Source organism: Pongo pygmaeus, chromosome 9 (genome assembly GCF_028885625.2).
Source record: "Pongo pygmaeus isolate AG05252 chromosome 9, NHGRI_mPonPyg2-v2.0_pri, whole genome shotgun sequence".
Taxonomy (NCBI): domain Eukaryota; kingdom Metazoa; phylum Chordata; class Mammalia; order Primates; family Hominidae; genus Pongo; species Pongo pygmaeus.
Window position 1 is genome coordinate 110,102,968 of NC_072382.2, and position 13,074 is coordinate 110,116,041.

Consider the following 13,074-nt stretch of genomic DNA (forward strand, 5'->3'; position numbering starts at 1 on the left):
TAAAGACACATGCACGCGTATGTTTATTGGAGCACTGTTCACAATAGCAAAGACTTGGAACCAACCCAAATGCCCATCAATGACAGACTGGATAAAGGAAATGTGCCCCATATACACCATGGAATACTATGCAGCCATAAAAAAGGATGTGTTCATGTCCTTTGCAGGGACATGGATGAAGCTGGAAACCATCATTCTCAGCAAACTAACACAAGAACAGAAAACCAGACACCGCACATTCTCACTCATAAGTGGGAGTTGAACAATGAGAACACATGGACACAGGGAGGGGAACATCACATACTTGGGTCTGTAGAGGGGTCGGGGGGCTAGAGGAGGGATAGCATTAGGAGAAATACCTAATGTAGATGACAGGTTGATGGGTGCAGCAAATCACCATGGTACGTGTATACCTATGTAACAAACCTGCATGTTCTGCACATGTATCTCAGAACTTAAAAGTATTAACAAACAAACAAAAATACCAAAAAACAAAACAAAACAAAAAACACCAGCTTGATGTAGTGGCTCATGCCTGTTCTCCCAGCACATTGGGAGGCCAAGGCATAAGGATTGCTTGAGCCCAGGAGTTTGAGACCAGCCTGCGCAACCTAGGGAGACCCCATCTCTACAAAAAATGAAAAAATTAGCTGGGCATGGCGGCATGTGCCTGTTGCTCCAGCTACTTGTGAGGCTGAGGTGGGAGGATCGCTTGGGCCCAGGAGGTTGAGGCTGCAGTGAACTGTGATCACACCACTGTGCTCCAGCCTGGGAGACAGAACGAGACCCTGTCTCAAAAAAAGAAAAAGAAAAAAGAAAAAAACAAATTAAAAAGGCACCAACCACATAGGAAAATATTGATAAATTGAACTACATTAAAATTAAGAACTTTATTCATCAAAAGACACCACTGCTTCAAAATAACCTAGAGGTTGTAGAAAGTGGGTAGAGGTATAGATGAAACAAGATTGGTTATGACTTGCTAACTGTTGAAGCTAGATGATGGGTACATGGTGGCTTATGACTTTACTCTTTCTCCTTTTGCATATATTTGACATTTTTTATAATAAAAAATCAAAGGAAAGACTCCATTAAGAGAGTGACAAGCCATAGAGTGAAAAAAAGATGCATGTAACACATGACTGTAACATGCATGTAACATATCTGTTACATGCATGTAACAGATAACTGACAAAGGGCTTCTATAAAGAATATATAACCCTTGTGCATTACTGGTGAGAGTACAAAATGGTGAGGAAAACAGTATGGTTGTTCCTAAAAAACTTAAAAATGGAATTACCATATGATCCAGCAATTCCACTTCTGGATATACACCCAAAAGAATTAAAAGAAGGGTCTCAAAGAGATATTTATATAACCATTTATAGAAGCATTATTCATAATAGCTAAAACATGGAAGCAACCCAAGTGTCCATCAGTGGACGAGTGAACAAGTACAATGTAGTATATACACACAATGGAATATTATTCAGCCTTAAGAAAGGAAAGAAATCCTGCAATAAACTATTACATGGGTGAATCTTGAGGACACTGTGCTAAGTGACATAAGCCTATCACAAAAAGACAAGTACTGTATAATTCCACTCCTATGAGGTAATTAGTCAAATTCATAGGGACAGGAGATAGAATGGTAGTTGCTGGGAAATAGGTAGAAGGGAAAATAAGGAGTTACTGTTTAATGAGGATAGAGTTTTGGTTTTGTAAGATGAAAAGATTTATGGAGATGGGTGGTGGTGATGGTTGGTGATGGTTACACACATTATAAATGTGTTTAGTACTACTGAACTATATTCTTTTTTTTTTTTTTTTTTTTTTTTTGAGACAGTCTCGCTCTGTTGCCCAGGCTGGAGTGCAGTGGTGCGTGATCTCTGCTCACTGCAAGCTCCGCCTCCCATGTTCACGCCATTCTCCTGCCTCAGCCTCCCAAGTAGCTGGGACTACAGGTGCCTGCCACCACGCCCGGCTAATTTTGTGTGTGTGTGTGTGTGTGTGTGTGTGTTTTAGTAGAGACGGGGTTTCGCCATGTTAGCCAGGATGGTCTCGATCTCCTGACCTCACGATCCACCCGCCTCAGCCTCCCAAAGTGCTGGAATTACAGGCGTGAGCCACTGCGCCTGGCCTGAACTGTATTCTTAAAAATTGTTAAGATAGTAAATTTTATATTATGTGTACTTTGCCACAAAAAGTAAATTGAGAAGAAAGAAGTAGTTTAAAAAAAATACAAAGAACTGATTTTTAAAAGACCAATAAGGGGTACAGTGGTTTACACCTGTAATCCCAGCACTTTGGAAGGCCAAGGTGGGCAGATCACTTGAGTCCAGGAGTTCAAGACCAGCTTGGGCAACATGGCAAAACCCTGTCTCTACTGAAAATACAAAAAATTAGCTGGACGTGGTGGCATGCACCTATAGTCCCAGTTATTCATGGGGCTGAAGCAGGAGGATTGCTTGAGTCCAGGAGGTTGAGGCTGCAGTGAGCCCTGATCGTGCCACTGCACTCTAGCCTGGGTGACAGAGTGAGACCCTGTCTTAAAAAAAATAAATAAATAAAACAAAAAAACCCCCAAAACCCATAAGGATAGGGAACACACACACACACACACACACGCACACACACACAGAGGAGACTTGAATAAGCACTTTCCACATCACAAAAGTATCAGGGAAATACAAATTACAAACTGACAATATTATGTATTGGTGAGAATGAAAAGCACTAAGAATACCAAAGATTGCTAGTGCAAATATAAATTAGTACAATAGCTTTGGGAAATAATCTGGCATTATCTCCAGATTATCCAGAGTTGTGATAAGGATAATTTGTTGCTCAGCAATTCCATTTCTAGGTGTAGTATAAACAAAAAAAAAATGTGTACACTTATCCATGAGGAGATATGAAAATTCCCAGAAACAGTTATTAAAATAGCCCCAAACTAGAAAAAATACAAAGGTCAATCAACTGTAGAATGAATAAATAGCAATATATTCATAAAAGAGAATAATGCCTATTAATTAAAAATGAATGAATTTTAGCTACATAAATGTATTGTTGGATGAACAAATATATACCCCAAAGCATACTATAGGATTCTATTTATATACAGTTCAAAAACAGGAAATTAAAGTATTATGTTAGAATATAAAATAGTGGTTACCTTTTGGAAGAAGGGAGTTGGCAATGATTTGTAGGGTACCCGAAGGGAGTGATTTGGAGTATGAAAACATTGATCTGGGTGATGGTTACATAGGTGTTTGCTTTGTGATGATTCATTGAGCTATATATTTATGTTTTATGAACTTTCAACATATGTGTAATACTTTAATAAAAAGTTTTAAAAAGAAACAAATATGATGAGCACACTGAATTCATAAAGTAATCACATTTTAAGGAAAAATATAGGATGCTATATCAATAAGTAATGTCCTTACCTCTTTGGGATTAATATATTTCACTATCTGACGTGGTTCTCCTTGTCTTCTTAAATCAATCAGACTTTTGAAGTGTTGAAATATAGCGACATTCTAAAGGTTCAAACACAAGATTTTATGATCAAAACTGGAATTTCTATTTCTACTTAGCTTTTTGTCTAATCAGGGCAAAAATGAATAAAGTACCATAAAATAGATTTTATGTATCCACACTAGATTTTAGAAATATTATGCACTCAGGGTTTGCTTTGATAACCCTAGTAATATTAGTATAATTCTCACAAAGAGTTTTATTCTTAAATTTGTAATTGCATCACTACCAACTATAAATGTAATATCCCAAACTTTGGTAAAGTCATCTCAGTGTACTTTCCAGAGTAATCTAGAAAAAAACCAAAATACAGACTACTGATTAAGAACCACTGAGTATCGGACACTCTTGCCTGGGTTCAGCTGTTAGTATTTAGCAGCTGTGACTCTCGACAAGTTGCTTAACCTCTTTGCACTCAGTTTCTTCAACTATAAAGTGAGAATCATAGTAGCCATCTCATATAGCTTTGGTGAGAAATAAATGAATTAATATTTGTAGAGCATGTAAAGCTTTCTGACAAAAGAAAACATTCAATAAATATTAGCCATTGTTACCATTGCAGAATCCTCCTTATTCCTATAGTAATTCCACTGATTTATTACAGGATTCTGTAATGGTAACAACGATTAATATTTATTGAGTGTTTATCTATTTTTCACATTAGTGCAAATTTAGCTAAACAATCCCTACCAATTAGTCCATCTTGGAAAATTATTTCTTTAGTAACTCTCCCCTCAAGCCCCATCTCCCTAAAAATGCTTTAATAACTCTTGGTAAACACCCCACTCCCCATTTGCTTATGTTAAAGCAAATAAAATAAATTCAAATTTAAGTAACCCATAGTACCAATATAACAATCTAAAGCCCCACTACAATTGCCTATGGAAGATGGTACAGCCCATGTCTATACTAATAGTATTCTTTCTGAAAGGAAGATACAATTTTCCCCAAATAAAACTCCAAACTGAGTATCAAGAAATACTTATTATGGTTTAAAATCTGAATAGTATCTTGTAAATAGGTGGTTACTATATCAGTTGTCTACTAATACATAACAAACCACCCTAAAACTTAGTGGCTTAGAGCAACAACCATTTATTATTTCTCTCTTCCTGTGGGTTGACAGGGGAGTTCTGCTGGTCTTGGTTGGACTCATACATTTGGCCTTAGTCAGCTGCCAGATCAGCTGGAGTTGGGTGATTTAATACGGCCTCACCCACATATGAGGGTCTTCAGCTGAAATTTTTGGAATATCTAGGATAGCTGGGCCTCTCTTTCCACACAGACCTTCAGTTTGAGCTTCTTCATAGTACGGAGGTTTTAAAGTACCAAAGAGAGATTGGGTGCAATGGCTCATGCCTGTAATCCCAGCACTTTGGAAGGTCGAGGCATTAAAAAAAAAAAAAAAAAAAAAAAATGCCAGGCTCAGTGGCTCACACCTATAATCCCAGCACTTTGGGAGGCCGAGGTGGGTGGGATCACAAGGTCAGGAGATCGAGACCATCCTGGCTAACACGGTGAAACCCCGTCTCTACTAAAAATACAAAAAAAATTAGTTGGGCGTGGTGGCGGGCGCCTGCAGTCCCAGCTACTCGGGAGGCTGAGGCAGGAGGATGGTGTGAACCCAGGAGGCGGAACTTGCAGTGAGCAGAGATCACGCCACTGCACTCCAGCCTGGGCGACAGAGCGAGACTCTGTCTCAAAACAAAACAAAACAAAAGAAGTACCAAAGACAGAAAGTGGAAGTTACAAGGTTTTTTAAGGCCTTATCTTGGAAGTCACAGCAACATTTATTCTGCATTCCATTGGTCAAACTCAAGTCCTAACAGGGCTTGTTAGGCTTGGCCCCTAAGCGGGTCAAGTAAAAGGTGGGACTCACAGGAAGTTCCATATGCATTACATCTTCACTTGCAGTACACAGGGGAAGGGAAATCCTTCCACTGGGACAGAACCTCAAGTAGCATACCTGGTTGTATATTGTGCCTGGAAGAAAAGATGGCCAGAAGTATAGATCTACAGACGGATGGTGACTGATGGTTTGACTGGATGGTCAGGGATTTGGAAAGAACATGGTTAGAAAATTGGTGACAAGTGGGCTGGGGAAGAGGTATGTGCAGACTTCTCCAGATGGGCACCAAGTGAGAAGATGCTTGTGTCCTATGTGAATGCTCACCAAAGAACAATCTCAACAGAGAAGAATCTTAATAATCAGGTGAGCAAGATGACTCATTCCTTGGAATCAGTCAGCCTTTCCCCCCAGCCACTGCTATCCTTGCACTATGTGCTCATGAACAAAGTGGTCATAGCAGTAGGAATGGAGGTTATGTTCGGGTGTGGTGGCTCACAGCTATAATCCCAGCACTTTGGGAGGCCGAGGCGGGTGGATCACTTGAGGTCAGGGGTTCGAGATCAGCCTGGCCAACATGGTGAAACCCTGTCTCTACTAAAAATACAAAAATTAGCTGGGCATGGTGGTGTGTGCCTGTAATCCCAGCTACTCAGGAGGCTGAGGCAGGAGAATCGCTTGAACCTGGCAAGCGGAGGTTGCAGTGAGCCGAAATGGTGCCACTGCACTCCAGCCTGGGCGACAGAGGGAGACTCTGTGTCAAAAAAAAAAAAAAAAAAGGAATGGACGTTATTCATAGGCTCAGCAACATGAATTTCTACCCACTAGATCTGGCTACTGCCACCACTGAGAGAGTCCAACTTGCCAACACAGAGACTAACACTGAGCCCCTGATATGGCATAATTCCTTGGGGGAACTACCTAGCTTCCTTGAGACAAATTGATTATTTGGAATACTTCCATTATGGAAGGGGCAACACTTCTTTTCTCACTGGAATTGACATCTGATCCTTCCATGTGCACAGTGCTTCCACAAAAACCTTCTGTGTACTTTGAAAATGCTTTATTCACTGTCATGGTATTCCACACAGCATTGCTCCTGATTAGAGAACTTGGTTCACAACAAGTGTAGCACACCAATAGGCCCATGCTTATGAAATTCATAAATCTTACCTGTTCCCAATCACCCTGAAGTAACTGGCCTGATAGAATAGTGGAATGGCATTTTAAAGACTCAGTTGCAATTTAGAGTTCAGTGATAACACTTTTCAGACTAGGACGACATCCTCTATGTTGTAGTAGATGCTCTGAATGAATATGGTGCTATTTCTTACATAGCCAGCATTCATGAATTTGGGAATTAAGCGGTAGAAATGGAAGTGGCTCCCTCTCAATATTATCTTTAATGATCCACTAGTGAAAATTTTGCTTCCTGTCCTTCTTTGTACCTTTGTGCTCTGCAGATATAATGGTCTTAGTTTCCACAGGAAGAACGTTTCCACCGAAGTACATACCAATATTAAAATAGAAACTGATACTGCCACCTGACCATCTTGTTCTCCTCATATCAATAAACCAACATGCAAAAAAAAAAAAAAAAAAAAGACAATTACCATACTGGCTGGGGTGATTAATCCCAATTCTTAGGAGAAAATGAGCTATTACTACCAGTAGAAATTAAGGAAGATGTCTAGAATTCAGGAGAACTTTTGGGTGTTTTTTAGTAATACCATATTCTGTAAGAAAAGTTAGTGGAAAATTATAACAATCCCAAACAGGCAGAATTGTTAAAGGTCTAGCCCCTTTAGGAATGAAGTTTTGCGTCATTCCCTTCCTCCACCCCTGAGCAAGGAACCACAACCAGCTGAAGTGCTTGCTGAAAAAAAGAGAGAATATGAAATAGCTAGTGGAAGAAAAAAGTTAAAAATACCAGCTATGATTCCCATAATTAGCTGCAGAAACAGGTAGTATCTATAAGTATTTCTTCTATATATCTGCACATAAATATTAGCCATTTTTTTCTTTTGTTTTCTCCTGCTCCCATTCCCCTAAAACAAATGTAAAGTGTGTTAATTATAGTGTGGTAGGCAGCATAACGCTCCCTAACAAAAGATGTTCACATCTAATCCCTGTAATCTGTAATGTGTAAATATGCTGTTACATGGAGAGGGTGAATTAAGATTGCATTTGGAACTAAGGTTGCTTATCAGCTGACTTTGACACAGGGAAATTATCCTCATTGGCCCAAGGTAATTGCAAGGGTCCATATAAAGGACATAGAAGAGTCAGCAAGAGTGGTGTGATGAGGGAAAGACTTGACAGGTCATTGCTGGCTTTGAAAATAGACAGGGGTTGCTCCAGGAAAGGATTTTAGGAGGAAAAAAAAAAAAAAGAAAGAAAATAGAAGGGCGCCATGAGCCAAGGATGTGGGCAACTTCTAGAAGGAGGAAAAGGCAGGAAATTCTTCCCTAGAGTCTCCAGAGAGAACACAAGCCCTGCTGACGCTTGATTTTAGCCCAGTGAAGCCCATTTCAGACTTCTGACCTCCAGAACTGTAAGATAATACATTTTTGTGGTTTAAAGCACTAACTTTGTGGCAATTTTTACAGCAGCATTAGGAAATTAATACAAGTACTTAACCTTCCACCTGGTATTTAAAGTATAAGATATCATAGGTAGAGTATGGTTCAGCAAAAAGAGGAATAAAAATGATCCAAAAAGGGATAAAGGTACTTTTGGGAAGGTTGTGAATATGCTTTGGCCTGTATGAGGAATGTTAGGTGGAAGCACGGTTTTGATTCTATTTGGAAGTTAAATATGGTTAAAAGGGATTTGTATGGATGCCAAGGTGACAAGGGGTAGACTCTGCTGGGTTATTCTATTGTCAACTTGACCAAACAAGGATAAATACAAAGAAAATGACATATAGACACATCATAATCAACCTGCTAAAACCCAAAGACGCAATTTAAAAGCAGCCAGAAAATAAATACCACATTACTTTCAGAGTAGAAACAGTAACACTATTTATTGACTTTTTAATAGAAACTATGGGAGACAGATAGAATGGAATGCCATCTGAGTGCTGAGGGGAGAAAATCCCAATAAGATGCCAGTCTAGATTTCTATGAAATGTGATAATATTCTTTGAAAATAAAAAGGAAATAAATATGTTTTCAGACAAACAAAAGCTGAAGGGATTTTTCACAGGAGGTCTGGCATCTAAGAAATCTTATAAGAAATACTACAGACACATCTATAGTTCCAGAATTTTTGGAGGCTGACATGGGAAGATCACTTGAGGCCAGGAGTTTGAGACCCACCAGGTCAACATAGTAAGAACCCATTACGACAAAAATAAAAAAAAAAAAAAAGGGGGGGGGGTGGACAAAATTTTAAAAATTATCTAGGTGTGGTGATGCACACCTGAAGTCCTAGCTACTCAGTAGCTTGAGGTAGGAGGATCACTTGAGCTCAGGAATTCGAGGCTACATTGAGCTATGATTGCACCACTGCACTCCAGCCTTGGTGACAGAGCAAGAACCTGCCTCTCAAAAACAAAACCAAACTACAGAGAATTCTTGAGTTGGCAGAAAATTAATACCATAAGGAAGCAAATAAGGCTATAGGAAGAAATGAAGGGCTCTGGAAATGGTTTGTATCTGGATAGACAAAAAGAGATACTGAAGGCCGGGCGCAGTGGCTCACGCCTGTAATCCCAGCACTTTGGGAGGCTGAGGCGGGCAGATCATGAGGTCAAGAGATCGAGACCATCCTGGCCAACATGGTGAAACCCCGTCTCTACTAAACATACAAAAATTAGCTGGGCATGGTGGCGCATGTCTGTAGTCCCAGCTACTTGGGAGGTTGAGGCAGGAGAATCGCTTGAATCCAGGAGGCAGAGGCAGAGGTTGCAGTGAGCTGAGATAGTGCCACTGCACTCCAGCCTGGTGACAGAGTGAGACTCAGTCTAAAAAAAAGATAAGGAAATTAAACAAAACATAAGTAAATGGAAAAACACCCCACATTCACGGATTGGAAGCCTTAGTATTGTTAAGATGACAGTATTACCCAAAGCAATGTACAGATTCAATGTAATCACTATCCAAAATCCCAATGGCATGGCATTTTTTGAAAAAATAGAAAAGCCCATCCTAAAATCTATGTGGAACACAAGGGACCCTGAATAGCTAAACAGTCTTGAAAAAGAATAAAATAAGTGAAAAAGTGTGAGTTGGAAGAGCCATACTTCCTAATTCCAAACCTTACTAAAGCTACAATAATCAAAACAGTTCAGTACTGGCCTAAGGACATATAGGCCAATGGAATAGCATAGAGAGCCTCCAAATAGACTCATATATATGTCATCAACTCATTTTTGATAAGGGTTTCAAAACCATTCAATGAAGAGGACAGTATTTTCAACAAATGTATCTGTGACAATTATATACCCACATGAAAAATAATGAAATTGGGTCCTTAATTTACACCATATGCAACATTAAGTCAAAATGGATCAAAGATCTAGGTGGCATGCAGTGGCTCACGCCTATAATTTCAGCAATTTGGGAGGCCGAGATGGACAGATCACTTGAGGTCAGGAGTTTGAGACTAGCCTGGCCAATGTGGTGAAACCCTGTCTCCACTAAAAATACAAAAATTAGCTGGGCATGTGGTGCACTCCTGTAGTCCCAGCTACTCGGTAGGCTGAGGCAAAAGAATCCCTCGAACCTGGGAGGCAGAGTTTGCACTGAGCTGAGATTGAGCCACTGCACTCCAGCTTGGGCAACAAAGGAAGACTCTGTCTGGAAAAAAAAAAAATCAAAGATCCAAATATAAGAGTTAAAGCCATAAAACTCCTAGAAGAAAATATGGGGGAAAGCTTCATGACATTGGATTTGGTAATGATTTCTTGGATATAACACCAAAAGCACAAGAAACAAAATGAACAAAAAGATAAACTGGACTACATAAAAATCAGACTGGGTGCAGTGGCTCACGCTTGTAATCCTAGCACTTTGGGAGGCCAAGGCGGGCAGATCACTTGAGGTCAGGAGTTTGAGACCAGTCTGGCCAACACAGTGAAACCCTGTTTCTACTAAAAATACAAAAATTAGCCAGCCATGGTGATGGTAGCCTGTAGTCCCAGCTACTCGGGAGGCTGAGGCAGAAGAAGCATTTGAACCCAGGAGGCAGAGGTTGCAGTGAACCGAGACTGTGCCACTGCACTCCAGCCTGGGTGACAGAGCAAGACTCCATCTAAAAAAAAAAAAATTAAAACTTTTTGTGCATCAAAGGACACTATCAAGAGAGTAAAAGGGCAATCCACAAAATGGGAGAAAATATTTGCAAAGCAGATCTTCGAAAGATAAAGAACTCCTACATCTCAACAACAAATGCAAAACAACTCAATGTAAAAATGGGCAAAGGTCTTGAATATATATTTCTCCAAAGAAGACTTACAAGTAGTCAATAATGACAGAAAAGATGATCAATATCACTAGTCATAAGGGAAACGTAAATCAAAACTGCAATGAGATACCACTTAACATCCATTAGAATGGCTATTACCAAAAAACTTGAAAATAGCAAGTATTGGCAAGGATATAGAGAAATTGGAAACCTTGTGCATTGCTGGTGGGAATGTAAAATGGTACAGCAACTGTGGTAAAGTTTGGCAGTTCCTCACAAAGTCAAACATAGAATTGCAACATAATCCAGCAATTCCACTTCTAGACATATACCCAAAAGAAAGCAATGGCTCAAACAGATACTTTTACATCAATTTCTTAGCAGCATTATTCATAGTAACCAAAAAGTGGAAATAGCCCAAATGTCCATTAACAGATGAATGGATAAATACAATGTAGCATATAGATATATAATGGAATATTATCCAACCTTAGGAATGAAATTCTGATACATGCTATAAATTGGAAAAACATTGAAAATGTTATGTTGAGTAAAATAAGCCAGATACAAAAAGACAAATCCACTTAAATGAGGTACCTAAAATAGGAAAATTCACAGAGACACAAAGTAGAATAGAGATAATTGGGGTCTAGTGGTTAGGAGGTTTTTGTTTAATGGGTACATGAGGTTTTGTTTGGGATGATGAAAAAGCTGTGGAAATGGATAGTGGTGATGGGTGCACAACATTATGAATATACTTAATGTAATTGAGTTATACACCTAAAAATGGTTAAACTGGTAAATTTTATGTTATGAATATTTTACTACAATAAAAAAGTGAACACTGGCTGTTTAAAACAAGAATAATAATGTCTTCTGGTATTTAAAACAAAAGTGTAAGTGAAATATCTGGAAATCACAGGACAAAGGTGAAGAGGCTAAAGTGAGTTAACATGTTATGAGATTCTTACATTGTTCTGAAAAGGGTAAAAGTCCTAACTTAAGGTAGAGACTAACTAATCAAGGGCAAATATTGTAACTTTGCCCTTTCTAGCTTAACCCTCTAAAAGAATATATAGCTGTTCTAATCATCTATTGCTGTGTAGTAAAGTACCTCAAAACTTAGTAGTGTAAAAACAACCACCATTTTATTATGCTCATAATTATGGGTTATGAATTCTGGTAGGGAATAGTAGGGAAGTCTTGTCTCATCTCCACAATGACTGAGGCTTCAGCGGGGATGACATGAACAGTAGAAATGGCTGGGATGGCTCAAGTGGGGCCCAATGTCAGGGACCTCAATTCTAGCTGTCAGCTAGGTCTCTTGGTTCTTTTCCTTATTACATTTATTGAGCATGGAATATAAAAAATGGCCTTTTCACTTACATATCTGGTTAAGTGGGCTGTAATATCTGTTAAAACAGGATAGTCAATCATCAATCTCTGGAGGCAACCTCTCCATGAGGCTAGCCTGGGATTACTTCAGCATGGCAGTTTCAGGGCAGTTATCCTTCCTACACGGTGGCTGTTCTCACTCAGAATGAACATTTCAGGACACAGACTTGGACGCTGCAATGCTTTTTATGACCTAGACTAAGAGGTTCCACAACGTCATGTCCTATTTTAGTGGTTTTAATGGTAAAGCAAGTTACTAAAATAGCCTAGATGAAAGGGAAAATATTGACCAATAGGAAGAGGAGGTTCCAAGATGGCCAAATAGGAACAGCTCCAGTCTATAGCTCCCAGCGTGAGCAACACAGAAGACAGGTGATTTCTGCATTTCCAAGTGAGGTACCGGGTTCACCTCACTGGGGCTTGTCAGACAGTGGGTGTAGCCCATGGAGCATGAGCCAAAGCAGGGCGACGCATCGCCTCACCCAGGAAGTGCAAGGGGTTGGGGAATTCCCTTTCCTAGCCAAGGGGAGCCGTGACAGACGGTACCTGGAAAATTAGGGCACTCCCACCCTAATACTGTGCTTTTCCAATGGTCTTAGCAAACAGCACACCAGGAGATTATATCCTGCGCCTGGCTCAGAGGGTCCCACACCCACGGAACCTTGCTCACTGCTAGCACAGCAGTCTGAGATTGAATTGCAAGGTGGCAGCGAGGCTGGGGGAGGGGCGTCTGCCATTGCTGAGGCTTGAGTAGGTAAACAAAGCAGCCAGGAAGCTCGAATTGGGTGGAGCCCGCTACAGCTCAAGGAGGCCTGCCTGCCTCTGTAGACTCCACCTCTGGGGGCAGGGCATAGCTGAACAAAAGGCAGCAGAAACTTCTG

The 13,074-nt window shown here is 40.0% G+C and overlaps 1 protein-coding gene across 8 annotated transcripts in view; it reads right to left on the reverse strand.

Moving 5' to 3' along the window:
- C9H11orf65 (chromosome 9 C11orf65 homolog) overlaps positions 1-13,074 on the reverse strand; it is a 136,613-nt gene that overhangs the window by 98,063 nt on the left and 25,476 nt on the right. For all 8 annotated transcript variants that reach the window (XM_054441544.2, XM_054441539.2, XM_054441540.2 and 5 more), the window contains one exon: positions 3,450-3,542. In XM_054441544.2, the coding sequence (XP_054297519.1) occupies positions 3,450-3,542 (93 nt within the window). The remainder of the gene's footprint in view (positions 1-3,449; positions 3,543-13,074) is intronic.